The 19,209-nt window shown below is 28.3% G+C and overlaps 1 protein-coding gene across 11 annotated transcripts in view; it reads right to left on the bottom strand.

Annotated features, from left to right (window-relative positions):
• shi (dynamin-1 shibire) overlaps positions 1–19,209 on the bottom strand; it is a 36,527-nt gene that overhangs the window by 9,336 nt on the left and 7,982 nt on the right. For 7 of the 11 annotated variants that reach the window (XM_014433357.3, XM_014433356.3, XM_067048728.1 and 4 more), the window contains exons 5-17: positions 15,853–16,045; positions 14,909–15,029; positions 14,728–14,816; positions 14,404–14,603; positions 12,152–12,297; positions 11,499–11,656; positions 11,212–11,380; positions 11,000–11,122; positions 9,498–9,617; positions 5,087–5,098; positions 4,466–4,672; positions 2,713–2,891; positions 2,404–2,592 (exon numbers count right to left, since the gene is read on the bottom strand). In XM_014433357.3, coding sequence (XP_014288843.1) covers positions 2,404–2,592; positions 2,713–2,891; positions 4,466–4,672; positions 5,087–5,098; positions 9,498–9,617; positions 11,000–11,122; positions 11,212–11,380; positions 11,499–11,656; positions 12,152–12,297; positions 14,404–14,603; positions 14,728–14,816; positions 14,909–15,029; positions 15,853–16,045 — 1,906 coding nt within the window. The remainder of the gene's footprint in view (positions 1–2,403; positions 2,593–2,712; positions 2,892–4,465; positions 4,673–5,086; positions 5,099–9,497; positions 9,618–10,999; positions 11,123–11,211; positions 11,381–11,498; positions 11,657–12,151; positions 12,298–14,403; positions 14,604–14,727; positions 14,817–14,908; positions 15,030–15,852; positions 16,046–19,209) is intronic. The other 4 variants (XM_014433360.3, XM_014433359.3, XM_067048727.1 and 1 more) reach the window with 1 other exon arrangement.

The raw sequence follows: 19,209 nt of genomic DNA, 5'->3' as shown, positions 1-19,209 counted from the left end.
ATAGTTTTTCTTTATTGTTTTTGTTATTTATGTTATAATATTTATTACTCATTTATTAATGTCATGGTTTTTTATTATTATTTTTTGTGTCGGTAAGTTTTCCAAATTTTATATTCGATAGGTACAATTTTTAATTTACTTTATTGGTCTCTCACTAATGTTTACATTCAATTCTCCACAGAATTAATGATCAGTTTTTATGTGATTAGTAAATGAATTAGTAAAAATCTAATAAAGGAAGTTAAAAATTGACTATTTGTGTAATATAGAATTCATTAATGAATTGTAAATATCACTATTACTGATACAGTTGATAGATTTTTTTAAAACTATTTTTTAAGTTTTTACTTAATCTGAAATTAAAAAAAAATATTAAAAAAAATTAAGTAGGTACAGTTTTCTAATTTGTATTTTTTTTTTTTTTTCGGCCAAGACTCCCATTGGAGTCCTATACTGCCTAACCATGGTTGGGGGTCAAAGTTCTTCATTTTGTGGGACCGCCACTCAATGAAAAAAGTTGACGCCCCAGGCCGGTATTAAAGTTCAAAGTAATAGTTATATTGGAAGTAAATGATGCTATACTTCCAATGAAGTGCAGATAGGGATTGTGGTTCTAAATTTTTCTTTTGAATCATATACTATGGAAAACTAAGCAGTTAGTTTTCTTTTATCTGGAAATCATTACTTTTAGGTAAAATTTTTGTGTCAAATGATAAAATGTATGAGTAAACCCACCCTACTGGCAATGTATTATTCACAAATCAATAGAAATTATGAATTATCAACTAGTAAAAAAAAAGAAATAAATAGGTTAAATTGTTTAAAAATTTTTATCTCTTTTAAAACAAGAAGAAAAAAAAGGAATTTAAGTGATAGACAATAAAATTTAACAAGCACACATATAGCCTCCGTAATGGTTAAATAACAGAAGACTATTTTAGTGCTGAAACCTTTAGTAGCCTTAAATTTTAAATATTTGTTCAAATTACGGCATTTAGAGGTTATTTTTACTTTGCATATACGAATGGACAAGAAGTTGAGGGATACAAGTGATTATTTTATGAATAAGAAATTCTTTACTATCTAACTGTGCTATAGCCAAATTTATGCTTCAGTACTGTTTAAAATTGCAAAATTATCAATAATTTCAATTTAATTATTAATAACAGTAAAGCATAAATATGGTTAAGCCATAGCTAAACAGCAGCAAAACTCATATTCACAAAATAATAAATGATTACACTTGGCTTCGAACTGAGATATAAGAATAGAGAAAAGAGATACATACTAAACAATTACAGAAAACTAAAAACATAATATACAAATAAAAATGTAAAATTCTATTTAAACAAAAAAAGGATTATCATGAGTCTACTATAAAATTAGTATTAATAAAAAAACAAATAAAACATGATGCTATCTAATTATTGTTAATTATTTTCTATTACGAAGACAATAAATGATATAATCATGCAAAATGAAATAAAAATTACAAATATACAAAAGAACATCACAAACAGTCAATATTGTGCAAAATGCTATTTGCATAAAGAGTTTATTCTTCAGACTGTAATACTTTACTCATGTCATAATAATGAATATAACTAAGATTCACCCTATTCTACCACCCTCAACGGAAACCAATCAAAGTAAACATTTCCCAGACTATTTTCAAATTTACAATTTTTCAACACACATAAATGCATTTCATAATTTCGTAAATGTACTCATTTCATTGACATGATATATTCTGTTTGTTTTCAAAGAGAGATTTTAAAAAGTAACCCATAAATAAAAAATACCAAATAGCAAATGTTAACACTAGAGATAAGTACACTTTGAAGTATACTTGTCAAATAAGAGGATCATTACAATCAAGAATTGCAAAGATTAGACATTGACTCTCTGTCAATTCATCATCATTAGATTTGATGAATATTTAATATACTGTGCATTGTACAAAAACAGTAGCCTTCTGAGTTAATAAATATCTCAAATTAATTGTTCACTCAATAAATAAGTGTATAATAAATTAGACTTCTAGTCCAATTATGTTATAGTTGAAAAACCAAACTCCTTTTTCCTGATATCTGCAGCATTTAGAAGCTACTTCATTGATCATATAACTTCCGAAACTTCGGTATATTCGTGTTTATTTCCTTCAGTAGTTTAATTGATATTCCAATGTCCTTCTTTTGATGAATCTTTAAATGAAGGTTTAAAAAATGGAAACCATGTTTAAAAATAGCATTCTCGATTATAGTAAACTTCAATCATAACAATGCTTGTGTATCGTGTGACAAAATTATTTAGCTTTTCAAAATATGTATAGAATGACTTTTAAAATTTATCCTAAGCCCAGAGAGAATATAAAGACAAGTATCTATTTTGAAAACCACTCACGATGGAATAAGAGGAGGTGGCAAAGCACCCTGAGCAGGTCTTCCAGAAGGTGCCCCAGGACCAGGACGAGAGGGAATGGCCGGAGCAGGCCGATTAGATGCTGGAAGTGGAGGTGGGGCTCTTGATCCTCCCCCACTACCTTGTGAGGGTAGACCTCTTCGAGGGCCTCCTGGCGAAGGTGGAGAAAGTCTGAAATAATAATTTTATTCAACAGAGTAAATCATTTCACTCATATCTTCATTTTTTATAAAAAAAATATAATTGACAAAGAATCATGTGAGTAAAATATATATTAATAAATTCATTTACCTAGGATTATCCATGCCTGAGGCCAGCCAATCATTTTTAACAGGAGGAGGTACAGGTGTCGACACTGTCGCCATTGAAACATCACCGATTATTCTTAAAGCTTCTTTGCAAGCTTGATACATCCGCAGCATTTCTTCTCTCTTCATAGCTTCTTCTTGACTTTCTTCCATCATTGAGCTCTGTAAAATATAAAAACGTTTAAAATATATTCTTAACCTAATACAAATCTAGCATTATATAAATTTAAAATAATGTCTTCAAACTACAGACAGAATCATATTTTTTTTATAAAGATTAAGTTATATGATATTTATACCTATAATATTAGTAAATCTTAAATAATTAGTAATTAGATAGAATGGGACCAATGAACAGTTTTTGAATAAAATTATATTTTGAACAAGGGAAAAAAACACATTATTACTATTGATTATAATACATTTTTTTTTTTCAGTAAATCATAACTGAAACATTAAATTTCTTAAATACTCAAGTTTTCTAAAAACCTTTTTCATGTAAGAGATCACAGTGAATATGGATTAACTAATAATAATAATAAGTAATAGTAAGGTTTAGAAAGGATGGAGAAATAAATATAAGAAATATTATCTTGCATTTTTAGAGACAGGTTATCATTAATCAAATAACAATTTCAAATAGTTCTATAAATATAATTTAATTTACAAGCAGCATTTTAAATAATAAAAAAAATTAAATAACTCAATAAATAATAATTTAAACAAAATAAATATCTGGTGCATCCTCCCACATTACTTCCAAATTTTATAGTGAGAAAAGTCAAATAAAAAAATTGTTCATTTTGCCTTTACTGATTTTGACTTGATTAAAATTTTTTTTTTTTAATTTAGCTTAGTAAACAAATTAATTATCTTTCAAATGGGCAGCTGGAATGTAGTGGGTCATGTATAGTCTTCAATTAATTTTTAAAAAAATAGTTTTTTTATTGCTAATACTGGTTTAATTTAGAGTTTTTTTTTTTTTGTTTTCCTGATTACCTTTCAAGTGATTATTTATAATTCTCTATAAAAACTGTAGTTTTATATTCATGTGAAAATCAAATTATATTTTGTTGAAACATTTTTTTTTTTAAATTATATTTAATTAAATTATTTTTTTTTCTTTAATTTTCCACAGTAATGCACAACATCCAAGAGGAAACGTAAGCCTAGTTTCAGAACTCTGCAGAACCCTTGCAAACTGCAGTCTATTGCGCACAGGATACCCGATTTGGTTTTCAAGACTGAAACCCAGCAAAATAAAAAAACAGCAACCGAAGCGGTCCATCCATTTCACAAGTTTGTTGTGGCAGAAAAAAATAGATTTATGTTTGACTTAGGTTACAATGAAATGTTAAGATCTGTTGAAAAACAGATACTGAGTACCTGACTCGATTAGAATTGCTTTGATTACAACCAAAGTAAAAATGCATATATTTTTATGGTTAATTTGAAAGATTTCTGATGGAATAAAGCATTAAAACTATTCGACAAGTTATATACAAATATCTTGTTTTTTGCGAATAACAGATCAAAGTGGATTGATAATTATTCTATGGCTAATATTAAATTTAGTGGTGAAAATTCTTTATAACATAATAACTATCTAAAATATGATTAGAGAATCTAATACGGATTAAATATTAATTGTTATTTAGTAATAGATTGGTGGCAATAGTTCTTTAAACTAAGTTTATTAGAAAAAAAAAATTTATTGAGTGAATGTAGTAACAAACCTGATCACCAGATGCATAAAGATGAGCTAGTAGTTCTCCGTTAATAAACTCTTTAGCCTGATTAATTATTAAGAACATTATTGTCTTTGGTACTAAATCACGGGTAGTCTTTGTAACAATCTTCATGTAGGAATCAACAAGATTTCTGATGGTCTCCACCTGCCTCTCAAGCATAGGATCCATCGAAGCAGTTCCTTCGCTTGCCCCCTTTACAAGAAATATAGAATCAGTAATAAATAAAGATGAGTCAACACAAATTGTGTAATAGATTAAAATAATTACAATACTAAAAATAAATATCGTTTCAATTAACGAATTAATTACTCCGACAAAACGAGGCATCTCCCACAATATGGGTAACAATTAACATGCTACATGCTAACAGTATGATTGCTTCTTAACGACTTTTCGAACAAGCTTGAAACAAATATTTGTACATGACAGTATCTTTGTAATGTTCATGCAGTACATTGCAGAATCTTATAGTTCATATAATTATAATGCCATCATAATTACAGTGCTTTTATTTTAACTCAATTTATCTATTATATTTAAGAAAAAGAAAAATCATCTACTGAGATTAAAGTGATACAATAAAATTTTCACAAATTGTCAACCAACCTCATAACCGTCCTGTTAGATTAAAACATAAAAACAAATTTGCATTAAAGACCATTCAAATTTTGATATTTTAAGAGAGATTACATTTTTTTTTTTAAAAATGTATTAAAAATATTACCATATTATTTAAATAAAAAAACACATTGATTTTAAACCTAATAATTATAATTAAGAAAAATGACTACTGTTAAACTAACAAATAGCAATTTATAGTCAAACTAAAAACATGTGTATACGCAAGAATAGCTCTAACCAACCAAATATTTTTATGATTGTGGTATTATTGAACGATATAAAAAAAATAAAACCAACAGTACGAAAACCTGTTAAATAGGAACTCCAAAGCAAAAACATCACCAACTGCTCAAAAAAAAAAGAAACAATCAAAAAAGTCTATCATAACTCGTTTGTTATCATGAAAAGCTGGTAATAAGTCTGACAGCTATTAAAAAAAATCACAATACCTTTGTTATTTATAACAAAAAATAAATAAATACTACACTAATTTAATCAAAAAAACAAACCAGACCATAATGAAAAAATATGAAAAATGACAAAAACATGAAAGGATTAAATCAATAAGCAAAAATATATATTAAATAATCACCAAATTGAGGAGATACCCTAAAGCAATAATATCACTCGTGTACTAACTAAAAATAAGGTGTTAATAATCAAAATTAAATTAAAAAAAGCATTAAAGGAATCATATAAAGCCTTTATAAAAAGGAATTTATGATTTCAAAAGCATTTGAGAAAAAAAATAAGCAAACTGTAACATAGAGCAAATAAATTAAGAAAAGGCACCAAACTAGATGACTTGATCGGGAAAAACTCCTCAGCTCTCACTTACCCTGACCTATAAACAACACGCACCAATAAAATAGTAAGTCATTAAATAATCTTCATTAAACTTTATTACTGCCATAACTAATTGCTTATTTTTATTTATTCATTTATTTTTTTATAATGATATGGCAGAAACGTACAGAGATGAAAAATTCATCTAACAAACAAGATTTAAATAATTCATTCTACCAAAAAAGAGTAGGAAAATTCTTTACAACCATCATAAAACAGTGTTTGAGGTAACTATTTACATTCACACCTCCAAAAAAGGCAGGAACAATTACTACTTGACCAGACTGTACAAATAAAATGAGCTTTTAAAAATGAATTACCCACCTATTCATCAGGGAATTTTTAAGGGGGAAATTTAAGAGTGGAGTAGATGTAATATATGTAATTGAAGAAAAACGTAATACTAAGGGAGAAAGAATAGGGTCTTTTTTAAAATCAATTTTAAGGAGGATGAAGGAAACAGTTAAATCAAGTAGATCAAATAAATTCAAGAGAATCTTTGGATTTATATCGAATATATATATAATATAGGTAACGTGTAAACAAGTTCTTTTGGAAAATAAATTAAAAAGTGAAACATTAAAATGTATATTATCTACTAAGTAAAAATAAAATAAATGCTTCATTTATGGGGTTTCAGGTTACTGAATCCAATAATGATATAAATATTTAATATCTAATATTTTTATTTTGTAATATCTGTCATATTTTTATTTTGTAATATGTATTCTAATATTAAATATTTAATACTGAAGATTACCAGACAGTTGAGTTTAACAGTCGAAAAGAGTACAAGGATCTATGAGTAATATCTGTCTTAAACATGAAAGATGTTACATATCAATATCTATAAGTTAGAAAATATAAATGGGGTAGGAATTGTGGCCGAAAAATGTTGTGTATTATAAACTTAAACTTTAACTAAGGAAAAGAAATCTTCCCTCTTGAAAGCCGGTTAATATTATAAACTAACCTATATATTAATCGATGTACAGTCTGGTCAAGAAGCAATTGTTCCCGCCTTTTTTTGTGGAATAATAGTAAACAATTACCGTGTTTGAATGTCAATTAAAATTAATTTATAAGCAAAATAAAAAAAATTAAGAAATACTGTAGTGTTTTGTTAGTTTTAAAAAGAAGTGATGAAACAACTGTCACATTAAGAACAAATAGATGATTATTGATGCAATTTACTGGAGGCGTTTCCAAATGGTGGCTCACAAGCAAAATTTTTATAATCTTGAATATTCTACAACCCAATAAGCTTACTATATAAATGTACATTTATCTCCTCATGCTACACAAATTATAATTCCTCTTCTATAGTAAGGAATCTCCTAGCTTGAAAAATTTTCTTTCCATATTTCTCACAACTTCAAAATAAAATGTAGAAGTATACAATATAAATATTGGTTGTCAGGTATGAAATTTTAAATTATTTTTTAACCAATAAAATGAATAAATATAAAAAAAGTTCTCAATAAGTCAAGAAATAGGTAAATAATGTGATAAGTCAATTCTTACATGTACTTTTAAAATTGCGCTGTAATTAAGTTATAAACTTATATTTAAATAAATTCTTTCAGGTTTTTTATCAAACATAAGAAAAACACAATTTACCCATTTTTGAATCAAGAGACCCAAAAGTGAAGCTTTAATTTTCAATTTTTTTTAAGTTTAATTATTGAAAAGATCATTACTTATGACCTGCCTCAATAGATAATTTCAGGTTTTTATTTCACCCGATCGCCAACCAATTAGTCCTGTATTTTAATATCTTGAGTTTAATCAAGATACGTTTTTTTTTTTTTTTTTTTTTGCTAAAAGGAAATACACATTACAACATTGTAATGTCAGTAACACTGCAACATTAAAATAAGCTTCTTAAAACTTAAGATTTATAGATTCTATGAATCTAGATTGATTTACACGGCTTGGGGGGTCGACAATGTGATCCACACCAAAAAGTGCAAACTTCAACCCTGCACATGATGTGATATGCCATTTCATCCTCAGCATTACAGAATCTGCAAGAGGTGATCTCAAGTGATATTAAGTATATAGTGACCTATGTTGATCCCAATAATTTTCCTTATAGAACCCCTGTCCAGCTGAAACAATATTCTACTTCGGCCCCTATTAGGTTCGTCAGAAACAGTTAAGAGAGTAGCTGTCTTTTATTTAACCAATAATATTTGGCTTTTAAGCCGTGAGCCACCTTTATATTACTACTTGCGTAACTAAGGCTTATGCCACAAATGGGCTCCAATGTAATACGAATGATCTGTTCCTTGCTCCTTACTAACCTGTAAACATGCTCGTTACAGGGAATACCGCAGTAACCCAGAACCCATTCGATACTAACTTTATTATCACATGAGGGTTTTTAAATATTAGAGCAAGTAAGACGGTTGTTCAGTGCCCCTATGGTAGCTAAGATAGCTTTACTTACAGGAATTTTGACCTATTCAATTAGATTTCTGTATCCGAAAAGTGATGGTTCTTTGCATCCTACTATGTAACTTATTTTTTCTTCGAAAGGTGTTTTTGCTTATCATTATTCTTTCTATATGACTTATACATAATTTTATATTTTTACCATTAAAATGTTTTTGTCCTAAAAGAATAATTTCTATTAAATTACAAAGGATAGTTGAAATTCAAAGTATCAGTTTACACATTTTAGAGCTAGGGATAAAGCACAGAGACTTTACCAGCGACGAACTTAGCCAGATTCCTCAAAAAATTACTAATTCCATTGAATCAACACAAGCAAATAATGTAAGATATATTTTTTTCTCGAATTCCAATTTTGTTCTTTCATACTTGTATTGTTTTTTTATTTTATCAAAAATCATACAGCTCCTTACTGTTTCCTCTATATTAAATTTTTTGTTTTAAATTCCCGAACAATAATACATTTTAATGCAACAGATCAACACTTTTGCTTAAATTCTAAAAAACTGGTATGTTCACATGGGTTTAACCCATAATATCTTTTTAATAAATTTAACTATTATAAAAAATATGCCTGCTGAATATTAAATTAATGTTAATGGATAATCGATCTAAAACATGCGGAATAGAAAAATCAAACATATGCATTTTTTTTTAATTCAGCACATAACTAAATGTTCAATGTCTTTCTAATTTTTTTGATTGATCAAGAATCAATTTAAATATAAGAAGATGGTCACGGTTGCGGTCAAAAAAGAACAAATAGTTTTCTACTATTTGCAACCCTCACTATCTTCTTATATTTAAATCTTTACGGTCAACTATATATACATAAATAAGAATCAATTTACTTTATAGATTCTTATGTAATAATTATTTCATGAAAATTTCAAAAATCCATTTGCTACATTCCGAAATCTAAACATAAACATGTGCTGAATGAATTATTTCAATGAAATAAATTAGATGAGATCCAAATTATGAAGGGCATTTAAAAAAATTATTTAAAACCTTATAAACTGTAGTCACTGACTAAACAATTTTTAAAAAAATCTACTGGGTGTAACAAATTGAAATAATCATAAAAACACACCTCATCACCATTAGCTGCATCAGTGGATTTTTCTGGATAGACTCCAGCTCTGAGGAATGAGGCTTTCCACGAATCAACATCGTCCTGAGTTTCACAGCTTAATTCAAGCTGCTTGAAGTCCTGCGAAAAGAGATATTATAAATTAATTATTAATTTTTAAATTATACATATAGTTAATAGTGATCTAAAAAGGAAGGGATTTGCATACATTCCTACAATACAATCTTTTATACCTTAGCAATGTTTATTACCAAATCCCCTCACTAAGTTACTGTAACTAAATAAATACACACTTACGCTTAAGTTCATCACTCAATAATTCTCCGGTCTAACTAATAAACAATTTATTTTTTTTAAATTCCATTTTATTCAACAATATACTCTCCTTCAAGAGTGATACATTCATTCCAATGATCTTCTAACTTTTCAATGCCCTTTATGTAAAACGATTTGCCTTTGCTCTCAAACTAGGCCTCACTTTCAGCAATCACTTCTTCATTTGAGTCAAATTTCTTTCCCTGTAACATCTCTTTCAATGTCTGCAAAAAGCCAGTAGTCTCTGGGGGCCAAATCTGGAGAGAATGGTGGGTGGGGAAGTAATTCATCCAATTTAACCATTGTTTTCATTGGCTTGTAACATGGGACGTTGTTCTGGCGAACAGAACTTTTTTCTTTTGTTGTAGGGCCATTGTTTCTTGATTTCTGCACTAAATCAATCCAATAAGGCCAAGTAATATTCACTATTCATAGTTTTACCTTTTTCAAGATAGTCGATAGACAAAATTTAATGAGCGTCTCAAATATGGATGCCATAAACTTGCCAACTGACTTTGCTAGTTTCTTTGTTGCTCTGGACGACTTTCACCAGCTGCTGTCCACTCAGCTGACGATCTTTATGATTCAGGTGTGTAGTGGTGGATCGGTCTGAATGTCATGAAATTTTGACAATTACTGTTTTGAAGGTTAGTACTACCTAGAAATCACATAGGTCTGTCAACAATGTTGCCATATATGTCAGACCAGGGACTTATTGAGTTATGTATTATATATTACAAGTTATTTTTCAATGTTTTCACTGATATGATTAAACTGGATCAACTCAGATCAGTTTTGTACCAGTCAGCGTGCTAAATGACAAGAGAACAGGCATAAATAAGACAGAGAGGCAACACCTAAGAGGATCATTCTCAAGTTGCGAAGTATCGAGTAGAATAGGAAAAAGCTGTTGAAAAAATCATGATCCACAGCATTTGTTTATCATAAAAGGATTACTGTTTTAATAATCGTCCAAGTTCTGTTACTGAACAAGCTATCAACACGCAATTTTTCAAAAACATATCATTTAAAGATGACAAAGAAAAAAAAGAAGAATATAATAACAATAGATATTGTAAAATTAATTCATAAATCCTCGTAATCTGAATTCATAAAAATAAATCCTACTATTAATTTAAAAAATAATTAAAGAAATTCATTGTAACTGTAAGTTTTAAAAAATATACCTTATAAACGTTTCGGCCATCAGGATTAAATAGAGCAAACATAAAGCGCCTGGACATGAAGCCTTGTTCAATGTCTCTCAACTTCAGACCGTCAAGAGGTAGCATATACTTTTTTTCTCTTTCCTATTGAGAAAAAATAAACTATGTAAATAAATATGCCCATTAACTATTTCAATTACATGATTAAAACTATATACGTGCAGAAAAATAACCTCCTCATCCTTAAACCACGAAATGCTTTCAGATGCCAGAACAAACCAATAATCACGACTTCCACCTTTCATTATTCCCAAGTTGTGAATGCACATCCAACCTTTTCTAATAACTTGGTTACCGAGTTTACGACCAGCTTTATTAGAGTTTTCTGACTGGTTCTGAGCACTAAGAAAAATAAAACCTTGGAAATAATTAAAAAGTAGACCATTATTTAACAACTTAATTATTAAATATGATACAAACAAAATTACTTAGATAATAAAACTTTAGGGATAATACATACTTGGCAAAACCAATAAAGTCTTCATGATTTGTGTTCATGTAAGCTAGTTCGCAGTCGACTAACATCGTCAACTGCTTTTTGCACATTTGCTCCTTTTCTCTCACATAAGTGGTAATGATTCTTTCTGTCTCTTCTCGTAAACGAGGGTACCTATTCATCTTAAAAAAAAAATAAAAAAATACATGAACATCACTAAATTCAGTTTAAAAATTCATTAATTAATTTATAAATAAATCATAATACATATGCAAACTATGCAACACATCTCACTCACTATGACAAGAATGTGAAAAAGAATCAGTAATACTGAGATTTGGCTAAGTGGTTCCCTTTTAATTTAGAAATTGTTTTAGTACAATCGGTGAAATCAATTTATATATGGGTGTGAAGGTACACAAGGAACCAACCAAAATTAGTTAATGTAATAATATTTTGTTCTCTATAAAGTGAAGACTGAGAACTCCAAGATATCTATTTAAAATAAATTTGTACTCTATGTTAATAAAAGATTTTTGGAAAGTTCATACACTGAAGTATTTAGATTATTGAATTAGGACTTACTGATAAGTATTGAAATAATTTTGAAGGTACAGTAATTAATTTAAAAATCCAAAATTATATTTAAAGACACAATTTTTAGTATTTTTACTTACTTTGTCAGTACAAATACGAACAACATTGCAAAGCTCAGCAACGACCAGGTCGACACATTTAAGACATGGTTCTTTGAGCCTTTCAATCTGCTTTTTGACTATTGCTTCAAAGGCCATATCAGGTGTAAATAAGCCAACTCTTATACCTGAAAAATAATGTTACAAAGATCATTAGTAAAGGAAAAATCATACCGCCCAGAAATACCAATTTACATAATTTTTAAAGACTTGGAAACATAATGCAATTAAAAAATCATTAAGAACAGAAAGATTTTTTTTTAACATAATGACTAAGAATAAATGCTATCATATGGAATCCCCGTAGCCATATAAGATGACCAACAAGCATTTTTTGCAACAGCAACAAACCAACCTGAAGTTTATTAAAAAGACAAATAAATGAAATATTAATAAATAAAATAATATTAGAAATTTTATAGCAAGGAATAGAATAACTGAATCAATTCATTCATAGGTTTTAGGCAGCATTAGGAGTATTTTAATATTTATGGTTTTAGGGTACTTTATAACATAACTGTAGCCAAATAAAAGAAAAATTCAATAGCCCCTGAGAGATGTGTTCAGTATTTGTTAAGGAAGTACTCAAAATCTCATCAACATAAAATTTAATTGCCCGGTTTTCCCTCTCCAGTCCATTAAGAATCAGTTATCCACCTCGATGCGCCTAGGAGGGGTAATCCACAGCTGACACAATTTAAATGTTTTAATACAATCTGACTTTGGTAATTGTAAGTCTTATTAAGAGGAGTAGATGGTCAGAGAGAGAGAGAGGATGAGGGTGTGCAGTCACTAAGATATAAAAATAAATAAAAATCACTTATTTGTGCCGACGTTTCAACCTGATTTTTCAGGCCTTCATCAGGGCTGAAAAACAAAACTAGATAACAACCTTAATTCAGAGACACATAAACATAAAAATAAAATAATAACAAACTTGGGTATATATATAACAATAAATTAAATGTATATAATAGCTAATACTAATAGAAGTTAAAATATGATATTGTAGAGGTTGGAATTGTATTAAAAAAGACAGTGTTCAAGTAAATACATAAAGAAACATAATGAAAGGTGCAGAAGAAAATGTAATGATGAGTAATAGCATTCACATAATACATAAGTTATGTTTAAAAATAATGAAAACAATTTGAATAAACATTTTCTTCCACAACTTTCATTATTTTTATTTCTTTATTTACTTAAAAATAAAGTTTTGTAATAATTGATTAGTTAAATCATTTATTTTGTATAATTCTTACCTCTACAATATCATATTTTATCTTATATAAGTATCAACTAATAATTCATACGTTAAAATTAAATTAAAATCTGTACCGCTACAACCCATGAAAGGTCAGGGATTCAGTATTTTGTAAGGAAGTACTGATACTGGACCAACGGTTGTGCAAGGAGGTGATTTGGTCAGAATCACGCTTGACCGCCAGTTTTTTAACCAATTAATGGTACCCAATTTTAGAGGCTGGGTGGACCTCAGAAGGGCTCCAAGAGCCCACAGAAGTTGCCTCACGACTACAGTGTAACAAAAAACAATTTTCTGCCCAGCCAGATTCAAACTCGGGTCCTTGGAGTTAGTAGCCATGCCTAACCCTGTGGTTACCTGTGCTCCCAATAATTCATACATAAAACTAATAAATAATACATAATTTATTGTTATGTATATTTCCGCGTTTGTTTACTATTTTATTTTATTTTTTGTTTCTTTGAATTAAGGTTGTTATCTTGTATTGTTTTTCAGCCCTAATATAGGTCAGAAATTCAGATAAAAATGTTGGTACAAAAAATAAGTTGTTTATTTGTGTATCTTTGCTGACCACACCTCCAACTATCTTCTCTTCTTATTAATCTACAGCCAACTATCAGCACCTCATTGTTAGTCATTGAATAAGACTAACAATGAGGTCTTGGCCCATCCTACTCCTACACAAAATATACTTTAAAATTATTTTCTTACAAGAAAAGCTTTTATAATGGGTAATTGTAATCTTCTACATTCTTAGATACAAATTTGAAACCATTCTCTTTTGTATAAATAACCCTCATCTACATTAATCCAAGGAGATGTAGCAGTACATTTTAATTTTTTTTTTTTAATAAATTATTGAAAACAACAACTTTAAAACATTAAATCAATGTAATAACTTCAATATAGCACAATCATATATATTACTTTGAAAGATAACACAATAAATGCTATATCTGCGTTTGTTTACCATGAATATTTCTGATAGCAAAAGCAATTTCCCTTCGGAGTTCCTTTTCATCGAATTCCATTTTGACCAGTTCAAAAGGAAACCTCTCATGAAAGAGCCGGTTAATCTTAGCACCACCAGACAGCTCCACAGTGTTGATTTGGGCTGAACCACTCCCTTCAATGGTTCTTTCAAAATCCGACTGTAACTGTTGTATCATCCTGCAAACAGTTTATAATATTTCACCAAATGAATAAAATATGCAAACAAAACAACAAAACTCATCAAGTTAATAACTTTAAAATCCAGAATAATTTTTAATTAACTAGATAAAATGAAACTTACTGCAGCATTGCTTTGGTTTTGATAGAAGGGTCATCAGGTCTGAAGTATTTGTACTGTTCAACATCTTTTTCTAAGGCAAGCATTTGTTTCTGGAAACAAATAAGCATAAAAAATAATTAAATATAGGACATTAAAGAATTCCTAATTCGTCTAAAATAGTTCCTATAACACTTTAGATAACCTGGAGTTTATCTCGTAATCCTGGAAGTGTATCCCTGATATGATTAGTGAGCTGCTGATTTAGAACCCTCTGAAGGTAAGGAGTTCCTAACCTATCAGCCATATGACGATAAGCCTGATGACTGCAAACACACATTAATTTTACGATAAGCAGAGATGATCAGAAAGATATAATTATTCTAATCCAATACTAATACAAACACATATCAACAAATATTGAGAAAAAGTAATTGGCCAAGTAGGGAAAATATAGTATGAACTCAATTTTATTAGTAGGTAGTCTGATCAATCAGAAGATTAAGCAATGAAGTACTTCCATGTGAATTCAGAATAAGAGAATCATTTTATGAAAGTATAAAGTTTTGAGAAAAAAAGATTAATAACAGTATCCATTACAAGACAGGCGTTATCTCGGTAACATAAAGATCTCTTTACCATCTCTGTTGATGAGACAAGCACTTTGTTTAAATATTTGTTCTACAAGATGGAGTTAACAGTCAAATTACCTCAGAAAAGTCAGAATTTGATTTAAAGTGAACCATATCTTACCACTTTACCAAATGAAATGTTGCAAAAATTGTTAAGAGCTATTACAGCCGCATAAAATAATGTCCAACAATTTAAAACTACAAATATAACACAAGGTATCTCACATTTCCCTAAATTTTTATAAGAACTATGTTTATTTTTGAATTATATATTCTTAAAGCTTATATGGACTTCAAGACCATAAATTCAAAAGCAATTTTGAGCCATTTTAGATTGTTTACTTCTGTTTTTACCTAACCATCCTGTCTGCCATCCAATAATCTTATCAAAAAATATAGTTACTCATTTTTAAAAGAACACTGAGTTAGTCATTTTTTTCTAAGTAATCTTCAATCATTATTAAACTTAATGGTTGAAGATAATTTTGTATTTGTATTCTTTCATAAGCATGTTTACCTAAGAAAAAATTTTCTTTCAGCTCCCAAAGCTGCTTTGATGTCCTTCCTGCCATCAATGTCTTTTTGACTTCTATTTACTACACCGATATAACCTCTTCGAAGGGGAAGAAGTTTATTTTCTAGAATATCACGAGCATCAGTACCTTCGTCCATTAAATCTAGTTTTGTAATCACACCAATCGTTCGAACACCTGTAACCAGATCATATTGTAAAGCAAAAATCAATTTAAATAAATTAATAATAATTTTTAACTATATTTAATCAAAATAATATAGTTAATATTAAATAACGGTTTATTCTAATTCTAGTTATTTAATATTAACTATATTTAATCAAAAAGTAGAAACAGTCAACTCACAATATTACCTGTGACATGCTTATTTGCAGTGACATGAACGAAAAAATATTTCAATTTTTCACAAGATATGAGATAAGTCATAATTATTTTATAGAGCAGGAATTTTAAATTAAAACAATTTTTTTTTAAATGGAAAATTTAATTGTGATAGTATTTTATTAAAGTTAATTAAGATAAAAATGTTTTCAATCAAAATGAGGAAATTTACGAAAACTCTTAATTTGCTCTAAACTAAAACTTTAATCTTCAGCCTATGCTCATTGTTCGAAGTTTAAATTATGCTTCAGTTATCTTTAAATATATTTTTTACTATCATCACTTCCAAAAGTAACACTTCATTTTTAAAAACGACAAAAGTATAAACAAACATACTTCATAAATCTGAACACGGCTATTTTCATGAATTAATTTATTTAACCAAAAAAACCAAGATATACATGAAATATCATCAAAATAAATATAATTATTTAAATAAAAAAGTCTAAATACATTGAAGATATTTGTAGAACATCGTACATTAGAAGTATAGTGCTAGGGAACCATTAAAAAACATTAGGCTTATGTAGAAATTTAAAATTTACTTACTTAAAAAACAAATCATAATTTTCTAATAAAAAATATAGTTGTATAAATACATTATAAATTAATTTGAATGTTGTATTGCTTTAGCCGGTTTTAAGAAAAAAATATTACTTTAGAGTAGTAAAAGTTTTTTGAATAGATTCAGTTTCTAACAATAAAAATAATTTTATTGAAAAGCAGTAAACTTTATTGAAAAAATAATATAAGCCTCAAAGAGATATTTTGTTTAAAATAATTGAAGGGGTAAGTGGGTAAAGAGGTTATGTTACAAATAGTAAATTTTAAGAAAAAAATTTAATTTTTTTTTTGTTGGAGCTTGTTATGTTTTCAAGTGTACATAGGTCCCTTCTATATCTTGGTATCTCAGTTATTAATTAGATTTTGAGGTTATAGTACGTCACATTAACTAGATAGGCACCTGTCCCCTTCATCCACACTAAAGATTCAAAAAATGTTACATAGCCCCTTCACCCACTTACCCCTTCAATTAATTTTTAAACCTTATAACTGGTTTTCTGAAATTTTGAGTAGTTAGTTTTTTCCTGAAAATATACAAATGTATTTAAGACTTTTGTTTATGAAATTTTGTACACAGTTACACTTGTTTTAGCCTTCATTTAAAATAGTTTTGGCTTAAAATATCACAATTTAATAATAATTCTATTTATAGTGCATATGGAGAATAGTAAGCTTTGACTTTCAACTAGGTAAATAAACAGGAGATGCTCATGCAATCTAATAACTGAATTATCTAAGTACTTACAAAAATTACTTTCATTACTTGTCTAATCAATGGGTGGTGTCAACGTTCAAACAACCCGTAGTCTTGAATTAAAATGAATTAGTCCTAGAATATTTGTTCTAAGGATTCAGAAAAATAAAATTTAAAAAGATTAGTGTTTGTTTTTTTTTAATGTATATGTTTAAATATCAGATGAAAATTTAATAAAAAATATTCACTCGTCAACAATAAAGTTAAATAAACAGTTAAGCAAAAGCATAGCATCACTCACGTATTTTGATTTTTTTTTTTTTTAAATCAAAATCCCTCATTTATCTATAAAATGTTGAAATTATAGAGTAATATGATTGATGTGGCCGAATGGCTCAAATATAGTATAGAGTCCAACTAATTTTGTGGTGGATCCACTATCCCACTATAGTTAAATTAGATTATTTACCAGTACGATAAGTGGTCCCTTTTGCCCTAGTTAGAGCAAGGATGTCAAACCCCCCAAAATAAAAAATAATGGAAAACCGAATAAATAAGAAATCATCTCACAGACTATATAAACAGCATCAACTGTGATATCTGGAACTTAAGGAAGAGATGACAAAACTCAAATGCAGCAGAAAAGATCAATACGGCTGTGATTAAATTTTTATCAGGGAAGGAATCAACATTTAATTTTGTTTTTGTTTGTTTTTTAAGTTGTCATTTCTTTTTGTAGAATAGGAAGCAACTAAAAAAACTATTTTAAGTTGGTAATTTAAAATTGAAGCATCGTAAACTAGACAAAGTTTTCTTTAAAAACAAGTACTAGAGAGTTCAAGCACAAAGATCTGGGTTTTTTTTTTGGTTTTTTTGTAAAATCATAAATTATTTAGAATTCTTTTTATCAGCCCCTTACTTAACCACAGAATCCACTACTTTTAGAAAAACTTAATTGCTTAATAATCTTCAAACCCATTTTAACTGAGGCGAGATCAGTTACACAGCAAGTCTTCAGTTAAGTAAAAAAGATATGCGATGTGAAATTCTTTCTCTTGTATCAGTTTTCTAAGCAAAAATAATAAAATAATTACTAAAATATACTTTTTGTTTATAAAACAAATATGTAAAATAATTTATTTTTTATTAATGAATGAAATTCTTCTTTAAGAAATAATGAAACTTACAAATAGACTTTAAATAATGATAATACTGTGGAATTCAAAGCAGACATGGATACTTTTGCAAAAGTAACAAGCCTTCACAAAAAAGTTTAACAGGTGTCAGTACTGATGAGAAGGCCTATAACAGGTTTTCTGGATGTCAGGTTATGTTTCATGAACACAAATGAAGAATTTTCGTTCAATTTGAAATTTGAACTTTTTGAACTTCTATGATGATTTACAGAGAAAACATGATTTTTCGAATATTTAAAGACACTACCATAACTCTGTCTGTTTGTTTAAAACAAGAACTACATAACTGTGATATAAATACCTAAGAGTGATACAATATCTTTCCAAAACAGTTTATTGATTTAATTTTAAGAGTTTTTAAAAAAATAAATCGACTAACTGTATAAAATGCTAAGAGAATACCAGATATTTAACAGTGACAGTAATACTTCCTAAATTATATTAAGGAGATAAGATAAACTACTTTTATTTAACATGCAAATATATATATATATATATATACATAT

This window comes from Halyomorpha halys, unplaced genomic scaffold, assembly GCF_000696795.3.
Source record: "Halyomorpha halys isolate HHAL.00 unplaced genomic scaffold, Hhal_1.1 Scaffold1196.1, whole genome shotgun sequence".
Lineage (NCBI taxonomy): Eukaryota > Metazoa > Arthropoda > Insecta > Hemiptera > Pentatomidae > Halyomorpha > Halyomorpha halys.
This window is presented reverse-complemented; position numbering and strand designations above follow the sequence as displayed.